The sequence below is a fragment of the Oryza brachyantha genome, chromosome 6, assembly GCF_000231095.2.
Source record: "Oryza brachyantha chromosome 6, ObraRS2, whole genome shotgun sequence".
NCBI lineage: Eukaryota > Viridiplantae > Streptophyta > Magnoliopsida > Poales > Poaceae > Oryza > Oryza brachyantha.
The window spans coordinates 8,940,960-8,953,958 of record NC_023168.2 but is presented as its reverse complement, the minus strand read 5'-3'; the positions used below and the strand labels follow the sequence as shown (position 1 = coordinate 8,953,958).

Sequence of the window (12,999 nt, the reverse complement as noted above, 5' to 3'; positions counted from 1 at the left end):
CAATAGAGGCTCCTACTGCTCTATATTGTAATATAGATAAAAGAAGTTACAAAGAAATTACAAGAATTCACATGAGAAAAAGGAGAAGAAAATAAAACCGAAACGAGTGCTCATACAATTGAATCCGTAATTCGTTCAGAATATGTTCAGAAACGTGCTTCCACAGGTGCACGAGTTGATCGATCTAGTTTACGGATCAGGGTCATTCAAATGAGATTTGTCATTTTAGAATGCCAAATCATTAGAAACACTGACCACTTGAGAAGATACTGGTAGTGGTATGTCTGTAATGAAAAAAAAAAGTTTTCTTATCATTGCATTTCCTACTACCTTTACTAATATATAACTACAAAAAGAAATTATCAAGGTTATTGGCGACCTTTATGTAAACTATGTATATCGAAAACCACAATCAGAAAAGAATGGCAGGGATAAACTACGACCAGAAATAATAAATAAGTTACTCACTCCGTTTTACAACGTAAGACTTTCTAGACTTGTCTAAATTTATATGGATGCTAATAAATCTAAATATATATATAAATTATATACATTCATCAATTGATAAATTTAGACCAAGCTAGAAAGTCCTACAATATGAAATGGAGGCAGTATGTACAAAACTCTAAGCAAATGATCACCAAAAGCACCGGACACTAGAACAAAACTGAACACTTGCAACCTAAACTAAACACTGCACTGTACATGGGACTCACATCATCTGGGGCCAGAGAGCCTCACAGCTGAGAGCAGAGCGTCGCTGTTGTAGTCCGACATCCCTGACGAAGTCCCCTCCTCGCTGCTGGACTTGAAGGCGTTGGCATAGAGCCTGTACCCGATCTGGGACGACACCGGCGGCTGGGGCACGTCGCAGACGCCCTCCAGCATCTGCACCACCTTCGACATGGACGGCCTCTGGTAGAAGTCGTCCTGGATGCACCACAGCGCGACCTTGATCGCCGTCTCGACGCGTCCATCCTTATCGTTGTACCTCAGCTTGGCGTCAAAGATGTCCCGGAGCTCGCCTTCCTCCAGCTTCTTGAAGGCGAAGGAAGGGAAGTGGGCCTTCTCGGAGTCCTCCCCGGGGTCATAGCTCTTCCTCCCGCCGATGATCTCCAGCAGGACCATCCCGTAGCTGTACACGTCGCTCTTCTCTGAGATGGCGTAGTTGGTGAGCCACTCGGGCGCGAGGTACCCGCGTGTGCCTCTGAGCGTGGTGAAGACATGGCTCTGCTCCCTGGTCATCAGCTTGGCGAGGCCGAAGTCGGACACCTTGGCGACGAAGTTCTCGTCGAGAAGAACATTCTCAGGTTTAATGTCACAGTGCACGATCTTTGAATCGCAGTCCTGATGGAGGTATGCCAATCCCTTGGCAGTTCCAAGTGCAATGTTGAACCTTGTATCCCAGTCAAGAAGGTGATCATCACCTTCTTGAGCATGGAAGATCCACCTATCCAGTGATCCCTTTGCCATGTACTCGTACGCGAGGAGCCTGTGTGATCCCTCTACGCAGAACCCTCGGAGTTTGACAAGATGGATGTGATGGATACTGCCAATGATCGTTACTTCGGAGCGGAACTCTTTCTTCCCTTGGCCTATGCCTTCTAGCTTCTTTACAGCAATGCGACTGCCGTCTGGGAGTGTACCAAGATACACAGATCCAAACCCTCCCTGACCAAGCTTGTTCAAGAAGTTGCTAGTTGCATCCTGGAGCTCCCTGTAAGTGAACCGCACCGGTGCCCCAGATATCGTTTGCAAAAATCCATCATCTTCAGATGAACCAGCATCATCTTGTGAGGGTGGAGGATGCCTCTTCCTCTTGTAGATCCAGAAACCAATATAAACAAGGATGCCTATGATAGCCAAAGTTCCGAGTATAATGACAGCAATAACGATATCACGCCTCCCACTGCCACTATCACTCCCACCATTTCCTCTGCTGGATACCTTGACAAAAGATGCGAAACGAGTTGTGTTTCCACCTTTCTGCTGCAAGCTTCCGATCTGATTGAAAAGGAAGCAATTGCCTGAAGGTTGGTCAAAGAACACAGCAAGGCAGGAGCAGTTGCCCATACAAGCATTCTTACATCCTGTAAGGTTTGTCTTAGCCACAGGTGGGAAGAAGTTAGTGCCGACATAACCAACACCACTATCCAGTTGAACCAGCCGAAACTCCTCGTTAGATTTGCATGCTGATATGACACCAGGGTTGCAGTTTGCAAACGAGCCAAGGGCTGAAGGGCACTGGCAAGTCCCACTACTGCAAATGGTATATGGATTGCAGTGGGCTGGCATGTCACAAGAATCTGCCGGAGCTGTAATTGGCAAAGTACTCTTGCCATTCCCACCCTGCAGCATATAAAAGGAAATCAATCCATCTCTACCAAGGACAGCAGACAATGTGGCGTTGGCACTTCCTTGCGCAATGACTAATTGTGATAGAAGGGACCCTGATTGATCATAGAAGGACCAAGAAGCTGAACTGAGGTTTGCAGAGTATATGTTGTTACCGTTCTTGTTGACGATTATTCGGCTATCCTGCTGTGCAGACCAGTAAGGTTGCGGTGTCTCGAAGCCCGCGTACAACATCATGTTCCCAGAGTTGATTTGAAGTGTATAGGTAACGTTCTGTGTGTTGGACTTGCTCACCAGCGTCATCCCATCAATGAAATTCTGACCAGACAGAAGTGTGTCTGTTGGATGACTGAAACTTTGCCAAAGAGGAGAAGACGGATCTTCCCCAAGCACTACAAGATTACCAGAGTCCAGTAGCTGCATAGAGGTGGCAGTCCCTTTCCCCGAGATATTGGTAGCCCATACATTGGAGCCTCCTGACTGCAGGGAGGCGTTGCCACCCTTGTCAAAAACAAAATTGTCTGAATGGGAGACAGGAGAGTTGGAATTGGCAGACCAGACGGTGGTAGTAGTGTCCAGGTGAACCACCGCAAGAAGGTAGAACGTGTTGTCTGAGACATTGCTCGTGACAAAACCAAAGCCAAAGACAGAGTTATTAGAAAGAAGAAATATCCCATCATTATCAATGTAGTCCATTTGCGCGGCAGCAAACCCTGGCAAGAGAACTTGTTTCTGGATACTGCCATAACATGTTGTCAATAGGCAGGATATCAAAATCGTCCACAGCACAAGGCATGTTGGACTGCTGCGACGATTGCCATGAACTTCCATGCACACACACTTTAAGTTTTCCCAATGAACAATCTTCAGTAACCATCCACTCATTTGCATAATCTGCAGTGCACAGAATGAAGTTTGTCAGAAGCTCAGCTTGGAGAGAAATATCAGACTGCAGGAAGAATAAATATAGCTTGCGTTTTATTCAGACAAGTTTGCTAAGTAACTTGCGTTTGAATGCACTAGCAAGAAAAATCATGCAAAATCTTAAGAGGGATCTCAAACAGGTTGTTCATGATTGCTGCAAATATAGGATATTCAGAGATGACTGGTTTTTCTAATGCATGACAATTAACAATAGGTTCAAATTGGTGGTATCAGACGACATATCAACATGCATGTGGGCTGATGGACTAACAAAACAGTTGTGAAAACGATGATGTCTCAGCTCAGATTCAGAAGGGTGTTTGAACTTTCAAGACGCTACAAAAACATATGATGATTGATGATAATGATAGCAGAACAATTGGAAAAAGGAAACCAGCATACTACCTGAATTGGGAACACTCCCTGATAGAGCTTTCTGTTGGTTTCTTGAGCTCCTCTAGAAACATTTGACAGCTTCTCCACCGTCTTGCTCAGGTTATCTTCAGAAACATGAGAAGTGAATGAGTTGCAACGTAAAGGCATATATATAACTAACAGAAAAGGGATTTTTGCCTCAAAAAGTAATCAGCAAAAGGAATTGAAGAAACCAAGAGCAACAGAATTGCCACCACCAATCGTCAAAAAAAACAAAACAGATAAACTAGAAAGTGGTGGCACAAGTTCCTTTTGACTAACAGCAAAAGGTAAACCACAACCTGCAGAGAAAAACAACCTCTTGATCATGGCCAGACCATCAGAGCATCATTATCCACTGCTAAAAGAACAAATCTTTGCCTGTATGTCTGCAGTAACACCTAACACCCATCCACGGTCAATTCTTCCTTTCTGTTCCCCCTTTCGGCTGCACTTTCAGCTTACAGGGTCACAAATTCAAACCAGTTTTTTTCTTTATTTCACCCCTTTTTTCTTTTCTTCAAACCCAGAACGATAATTAGTCTGAAGTCTGAACTGAAATGTTGTGCTAGGTTCTACAAGAAGAGAATTCAGCTCATGTAGGCACAAGAATCCACATTTGCATCACAAAGGCAATTCCATTCCATTGTCCTCAAAAATTGCAAAGGGAATTCAGACCAGCGAACCCAATCCAAGCTGGATAAACACAGAATTTAACAAAAAAAAAAGTCGCCTTTTCTGCTCAATTGGGGCCTAGCATTACATAACTCCGCTGCAAATCACCCTCCTAATCCAATCAATTCTCAAGAACAAGAACAACAATCGCCCGGAACAAGAACCAAGAAAGAAGCCCCCTTTGCCCACGAAACACACACACACAAACAAAAAAGCCCACGCCCACGCACACGCCCAAGAAAGGAGCTACTAGCAAACAAAGATCCAAGAAAAGAAAACAAAACAAGAAAAGAAAAGCAAAGGGACAAAAGAAGAGCAAAGAACCCAGGAGCTAATTAAGCCGCCTAGAACTACTAACAGCAGCGAGAGGAGGGCTCACCTGGGGACGAAGGGAAGACGCGACGCGACGAGGCGAGGCGAGGCGATGCCTGAGAGAAGAAAAAGATCTCGGGTTGGATGGGAGAAGGAGAGGTGGACGATGAGCAGGATAGCAAGGCGAGGCGATGACGAAATGGTGGGAGTAGAGTAGAAGTTGGTGAGCAGCAAGAGGGAATTAAAACGAGCAGCAGAAGGGGGCGGTGGATGGATGCAACTGCAAGCCTGCAAAAAACTTGTTTGCAAGTGGTATTGGAATTTTTCTTCATTTTATAATCCATCCATCCGTCCATCCTTCTCTCTCACCTAATAAGTGAGACTATTATATTAGTATCTAACTACTATTGTAGTCGTGTTTGCTCGTCTAGAATTCCTAATTTTTTTTAAAAAACATCACGTTAAATCTTTAGACACTTAGATAAAATATTAAATTAAATATAGATAAATCAAAAAATTAATTGCACAGTTACGGAAGAAATCTTGAGACGAATTTTTTGAGCCTAATTATTATATGATTAGCCATAAGTGCTACAGTAACCAATATGTGCTAATGACGGATTAATTAGGCTCAAAAAATTCGTATCTTGAGACGAATCTTTTGAGCCTAATTATTATATGATTAGCCATAAGTGCTACAGTAACCAATATGTGCTAATGACGGATTAATTAGGCTCAAAATTCGTCTCACGGTTTCTAGGCTAGCCGTGAAATTCATTTTTTTATTTGTATCCGAAAACCCTTTCGACATCCGGTCAAACATTTGACGTGACAATTCTTCTAAAAAAATTTCAAACTAAACGGCCTCATAGATTGTTGATAAGTTTTAAAGTTGAGAAATATTTCTTTGATTTATTTTTGATGGTTATTTTTAAATTTTAAATTGTTGAGATATTCTATCAAAGCGAGCTTTAAAATTATTGGAATAATAAGAATTAATATGGTGATGTCTGGTATAAAGTTTAATACTCCATTATTATTTCGTTTTTGCTTTTGCTTATTGCTCATGAGCCAAAATTTAAATTTTCATCCTTACAGTCGATTTTGAATTTTTTTTTCACCAAAACTTAGATTTCAATCTAACCTTTTAATGACGCGTATAAAAATTTATTAATAGATTATTTTTTCGTAAATACGCTGGTTGGCTAGAATTACGAGGATGGAGTAGTGGAGTACTGCTATTAGTTTAGCATGTACGGCCACGCTGTGAGCAACAGAGAGATCGATAGCAAAAGACGGAGAAATTTTTTTATACGTAAGAGAAATTAAATAAAGGGACACGGCCACGCTACGTCTATGTGATGCCGTGAATAGTTTACAGCACAGGGGTGTTGGTGATGTGTTCGTGCCTTAATTTAAAATTTTTTTTAGGCCTCCAGATCCCATGCTAATTAATTAAACCCCATGTTATTATATGTACTCTCTCTGTGTGTGGTGGCTCTTTGTCAAAATTAATCGTCGCCGTCGTCGATTGGAATTTCTCGCTACCCTAGTTAGATCGTACTTACTCTTACAGTCTTACTCCAAGTCTTTTTAAGAACTGAAATACTGAATTTTTCGCACATGTAAAATGTTCTCTAAATGTGCCCTATCTTTTTAAGTTGTACGGTTAGGGTTCTTTCAAACTAACTTTATGTTTTCCATGTGATATAGTTTTCATACTACTTTCAGGACCGTTCATGTTAGGTTCCTTGATTATTATTTTTTTTTTGGAATTTCCGGTAGTGATTTATATTCTATGGGGCATGTGGCATGATACTCTGTCTTTTCGAGGCAAATGTGCAGGTCAACAAGCTTAATTAGATTGATGAAAAAAGTGATAAAAGAGATATGAATACTAATGCAGTGGTGGTATATAAGAGAAGCGTAAAATTTTGAAAACATAATTTATTTTTAAGAAGAGGGAACGATTTTTTTCTCTATTAATAAGGCATTGCCCTAAGTACATTCTTTATGTTATCTTGGATTACGGTAGGTAGACGCAGATCATTTACTCTATTTGATATTTTCTGTTTATATTATTAGTTGTTATTGGTTGTATTTTTTTGTTAGATAAAGATTAAAGATAAAAGATTATCTAATTATGTGATAGTTATTTTATAGTATAAATAATTAACTAGTACAAAGTTAAAAATCTATTTTAGAAATGTAATATGGAATTTTTTTAAAAAAATACACCATTACAAATTTAGGAAATATGCGCGTAAAACCCAAGGAATAATCAACCTAAAAATTGCAGCCGATTGTATTCAGATTGTTATTTAACCATAATGCTTGTATTCAGACTTTATTAGACTGACCTTTCCATATATTGAGAACAGAGAGAATTTTAACAACGGAATAAGGTGTAATTTCACAATCCTACTTATACTTTTGAGCATGCGAGTCTTGAAGTACAGACCATTCCATCGCATGGATTAAGAAAATTGGAATATACGTAAAGACTTATGGAATTAGTGCTAATTCGTTACTACTCACTGAAAGTTACCTACAACATATTTCCTTCTTAGCACAAATAGATGTTACTACAAGAACTCTAACTGATCACGAAAACATGCCATCCTCTCTGGATGCCCACCTAGTCAATTTTTCAAAACTTATGAGTACAAAAATCTATGTAAATATTTAATACATTAAACTTTTTATTTATATCTATCTCAAAAATACTTTCATAAAACTCTACATTTATCATGTTTAAAAATTTATTTTCTTTAGAAATCCTATAATCATTTTAAACACATGTTTATGTATCATGTTTACAAATGAGGATCTTTAAAATTCAATATTTATACACTTATCATATTATTTAATAAAAAATGATTCAGTTCCTCTAACTTTTTTTAAAAAATCCTTTAATTAGTTCCGTCATCTATTGGACGAAAGCTACAACAATATTTCCTCCCTCCACAAATATAAGAGCACATGGAGTTTAAAATTTGCCCAAAAATATAACGATATCTTCACTCTTCAAATTCATTCTCATTAAATTATAATAGCTCCTATAAACTCTACTGATCATAACCATTTCTATCTCAATCATCTTTATAAAATAATCCTAGAAACTTTTATATCGTTTCCTGAGAAGAGGAATTACAGTACATTTTCACCCCCATTTTTTCCACTTCTACTTATGCTTATAAAATTTTTTAAATTTTAACCTTAAATTTAGAATTGATTTTAGTGTTTTTTATCGAAATTTATTTTCTAGCATTGACTTTTAAATGGTTAAGATTACCTATATAAAAATTTAATTTATAAATTACTTTTTATTTAAAAATATACCGTGAAACAATCGTACCTTTATCTAGCGAAACACTTGCCTCAACGAATAACAAAAGATGATTTTTTTTCCTCAAAAAGAGTCTAATCTACAATGAATAGCTCGTAAAAAATTCGTTCACTGTTGAGAAATGGCCAGCCGGCCGCAGCTGGCGATGCAGCTTGTTTTGGGATTAGCCAGTTGGAGGTTTTTTTTTCCCCTTGTTTTGGGGCTATTGGTGTACGAGACTACGAGTACTCTTTAGTTTTTCATTTAAAAATATTGACTTTCAAAACTACATTTAATCATTCAGTTTTATTTAAAAATTGTTTAAATATGTAAAATCACAAATCATGTTTAAAGTGTTAATAGTAATAAATCAGATCATAATAAACTTATTTTCTTTAATTTAATGAATAATTAAATATAGACTTAAAAGTTAACTGTGTTAAATTCCACTAGAAAAATTGGAGCACGGAGAAATGTACCGGCAGCTGGGCTGACGTGAGATGTAGACCCATTTATTTCCAGATCGGCTGCACCTGCAGCAGTCCAAATCGTACGTGGATAGCGACGCCAATATTGTTGTTGCCTTCCTTCCTCTCGTTGTTTGAACCCTGCATGCTTTCCTTGTCTTGACGTCGCCTTCCTCTCGGCGTCGTTCGTTCGTCACCCTCGATCATTGCTTGCCCTTCGATCAAACTGTTCTCTTTTTTTATTATTATTTTTCATATATGTGCAGCTCTCACCGTTGTTATTTCTTTTTCTTCTCAGCACAGGTCTTCGACACATGCTGGCATTTATTAAAAAAAATGATGTTCTTTCTCCTTGTTACTTGTAAGGGCACGCACAAAGAGCTCTTATTACTGTCCCTATCGTTACATGCTCGCTGACATGTAAGAGAGAAGATACGAGAGAGAAAAATGGTTGTTTTGCATGCAGTCAGTAAAACATCGACCCTTGGCGCATAAAACGAGGAGACAAGCAGAACATCTGTTTTATATGTGTGCTGACTCTAATTAGATGCGCTAATCAGATGAAATACGAATGAAAAATTAATTAGTCTGTAATTATGAATAGTCAGGTTGAGAAACTGTCCTTTGTATGAGAAGTTTTTTCTGCTAACATAGCTTGAGATAGAGTCTATAATGGTATCTACCATTGAACATGTCCTAAGAGTCGTTCAACTTTTAAGTTGTTTCACTTAATTACCTCCAAAGAGGTAACATTATGATTAATTCTAGCCCTCTATTATATATCTAGGAATATAGGAATAGTATAGTCTATCTACAGCTAAGGCCATATGATACTCATGAATAAGAAAAACACTCAAATAAACTATCCTGCAGCACCAAATTCGCGTAGAATTTGAAAACATAGGGACGTCCCAAAACTGTTATTATAATGACACCCACGAAAAAGTAATAAAAAAAGAACTGTGAGGTAAGACATCACGTTTATTTTCCTCAAAGAATTCCTTACAGAAGTCCATTCTATAGATATTTATCCCTAAGATATAAAATCTCTAGAATTTCTATATTTTTATTCTTTTTCTAGAAGAAAAATCAAGCTACATGTGGTAGAGGATTGAGAGATATCTGAAAACCTTTCTCACCCGTTCATTAGAAAAAAGTTTAGTTGTTACGTCCATTTGTATGCCGCAAGAATAGAATTTCGACCAGTTGATAAATTCAAAGTACATATAAAATGACTAATGTTACCTCGACTTATTTGCAAATAATTTATTGTGGGAATTGTATTACTCCTGCCACAAATCAACTCTACCTACCTCTATATATATATATATATATATATATATATATATATATATATATAATAGATAGATAAACTGATAACAAAACTAATTACATAAATAAAGGCTATTTCATTAGTCAAATTTATTAAGTCTAATTAATCTACGATTAGCAAATGTTTACTGTAGCATCATATTCGCTAAACATGGACTAATTAGGCTCAATAGATTCGTCTCGCAAAATAGTCCTAGATTATGAATGAGTTTTATTAATAGTCTAATTAGTGTCCAAACATTTGATGTGACGGGGACAAAAAAAAAAAAAAAGTTGCCTCGAAACAAACAGGCCCAAGTAAAAAAGAAAACTCGGTCCTATATACAGAGACCTATGAATCAACTTCTTACAGAGTACAAAGGCTAGGCAAGTCATTTTCCATGGATGCAAGGTTATTCAAGAAGACAGTCACATGTTCACACTCCTACATGGTACATGCACGATTGCCAAATTAATTAACCATTTGTCCCACAGAAAACCCCTCCCTAGACACAGCCTAGCTCCTCTCTAATCTCTAGCTCTCTGCCCATAGAAAAAGAAGAACAGAAACAATATTGTACTCCAATCCGCTCCAGGTTATTGGGCTGGCTTCACCATCATCCCAAGTACCAGACACATTGTTAATTACCCACTACACAAAAGCTAGATCTGGACTTTGAATACATTTGAACACACACACACACAGACCAGTACATTGCCACTGTTCTAGATCAGTGACATCCAATTAAGCAAAAGCTTGTCACTAATCTATCCAATTAAATTATTTTGGTTAGGCACATGGCAACTATCATTTGGATCTTCCTACGTTGGCTAGTTCTACTCTGTGGACTGGTGGTGACCGCAGGCATGCGTGTGAAGAGTGAAAAGAAAAGCTGTATATAAAATCTGTTGCTGTTGCAGCAAATTCCAGCAAGCATATCCTTCTGGTTGGCTTCTGGGTGCCAGTGTTTCAAAAGGCGATGAGTGTCCCCTTATACTTTGTGACTTTTTTGTCTGTCATTTGCTGATGATGATTCATTGGTAAACTACAAGAGCAAGACAACTTCAGAAGACTTCTTCTACCTGGGTTGGTTGTTTCATATTATTGTACTGGATGAGTACCTGGTTGGACAAAGTTTTTTTTGGTCCTTGGCTAGATCTGAGGTTTGGTGTGCCTTCAACTTTTTGCTTAAAATTAGTTGACTAGCTTTGTTTTTTTCAATAAGAAAAGATAGAGAGAGAACTACTGTTAGGCAATGTCCAGCAGTAAAATTTTATATAGCTGAAGAGAATTACAAACTTACAATATTTACAATGAAAATTACATAACTGATAGTTATAAAAGATGTATAAAGATATGAAGCGATAATCAAAGTACTGCGGACTCTTTGTCTTTTGAACCAAAGGGAATCAACAAGAATTTCATGCCTATTTGTGAGAATTAAAATAAACATGGTATATTAAAGATTCTATCCATGCTAATATATATTTTCCTCCTCTCTCTCTATATATAATTTTCTTATATGTATGTATGTATGTATGCATGCACGTATGTATATATATATATATATGTATATATATATATATATACATATATATATGTATGTATATACATATATACACTAGCAAAATACCCATACTTTGCTATGGAATTATAAAATGTTATAGGTTTTTTTATCAACTATACTAATATCACTTTTTAAACTAAATATGAACTATTTTATAATATCAATAAATACCATGAGTTATTTTGCAAAACAACCGTAGAAAGCGGTGGGGTGGCAAATTCACTGACAGCACCACTAGAGACATTTAAAGTAGTGTGATATAAATGAATGGCATATTATCCTATAGTATAGAAAAAGGGATTGCACAAGATTATATATGCATGCTAGGTTCTAGAATAACCAAAATTGATTAGATGGAACTACCATAGCAGAGTAATTGACATCATGTGCTTCACACAAGGAAATATTGCTTGATAGCAAACGGACTTGTGGGTGGAGCGGAGCATACATACGTGATATTGTGGGTGCATTAGTCATTACCGGTTTTAAATTTTGGTGCCCAAAAATATGCTACTTTATTTTTTTATTTGAGCTTGTTGACTTTTAAATCAATATTTGACCGTTCATCCTATTTAAAATTTTGTGTAAATATGCAAAAAAAATATAAATCATGTTTACAGTCTTTTATTAATAAATCAAATCATAACTATCAATTATATAAATTTTTAAAATAAGACGAATAGTCAAATATAGACTAAAAAGTGACACCAAATAAAACGAATGGAGGAAGTAGCTCACTCTCATCTTTTCACTTCCGCTCATGCTTGCAAATCAAAATTTAAATTTTTAATCTTAAAGTTGGAGTTGATTTTGAAGTTTTTTCATCGTAGTATATTTTTAGGCTTGATTTTTAGATCGCTAAAAACGTATATATAAAAGTTCTGTTTACAAAATTTTTTCATTTGCAAATACGTCGGTTTTTTTTCATATATTCTCTAAAAGAAAATACACTAGTTGATGCATAGGCAGTAAGGTAAATCTCCCATATACTCTAAAAAAAAACACTCAATAACCAAAGTTGCCATGGTCTTAATAAAAGGAATGAACTTGCCAAGACGTACTAGCTAGCCAATATTATGGCAAAAAAGACCGAGACAAAAAAATTTTGTCAGATATTCAGTAAGCCTTTTTCTCTAACCAGAAATAATAAGGTCGTTATTTTCTGTTAAACAAAATGACTGAATTAACCAAAATTAACAAAAAGAAACCCAGATAGCTATCTTAATCTCGGTTCTTTTGAATATATGTTGGAAACAGAAACCATTATGATTGATGCTATATATCTTTGAAAAATAGTGGTAATATTATCATGCGCTATTTAATTGACAAATCATGTCTAAAACAGAAGTGCTAGCTAACACATTTATATTGTGCTTTGCTTGATTACTTTAATTATCTCGGTCATGACCAAAAACTAAACTCAGCCAATCGAAACTGAATGACTCGTTGCTTGAATCTTTTTTTTTTCAATATAATTCAGTCTTGACCAAATTTTCTTAAAGGCTGAACTGAACATACCGGTTAAACCTAATGCCCACCTCTACTAGTCAATTAAACACTACCCAGAGTTAATTTGTACGAGTACAGAATAGTTAATTACTTTGGGCTAGCTATTATATTGTTGATGCATGGCCATCAGTAGCTG

At 36.9% G+C, this 12,999-nt stretch overlaps 1 protein-coding gene across 1 annotated transcript; it reads right to left on the bottom strand.

Moving 5' to 3' along the window:
- Nucleotides 1-541: 541 nt before the first annotated feature.
- On the bottom strand, nt 542-4,955 carry LOC102702106 (G-type lectin S-receptor-like serine/threonine-protein kinase SD2-5). Its single transcript, XM_006656041.3, has 3 exons — nt 4,748-4,955; nt 3,685-3,779; nt 542-3,249 (listed from the first exon to the last, which is right to left on the bottom strand). Exon 3 carries the CDS (start codon nt 3,244-3,246, stop codon nt 718-720), a length of 2,529 nt encoding a protein of 842 aa, XP_006656104.1. The 5' UTR covers nt 3,247-3,249; nt 3,685-3,779; nt 4,748-4,955; the 3' UTR covers nt 542-717.
- Between the last annotated feature and the right edge of the window lie 8,044 nt (nt 4,956-12,999).

What these genes read in the sequence shown, in the direction of transcription:
- LOC102702106 (XM_006656041.3), bottom strand. Translation starts at nt 3,246, where the DNA reads ATGCAAATGAGTGGATGGTTACTGAAGATTGTTCATTGGGAAAACTTA.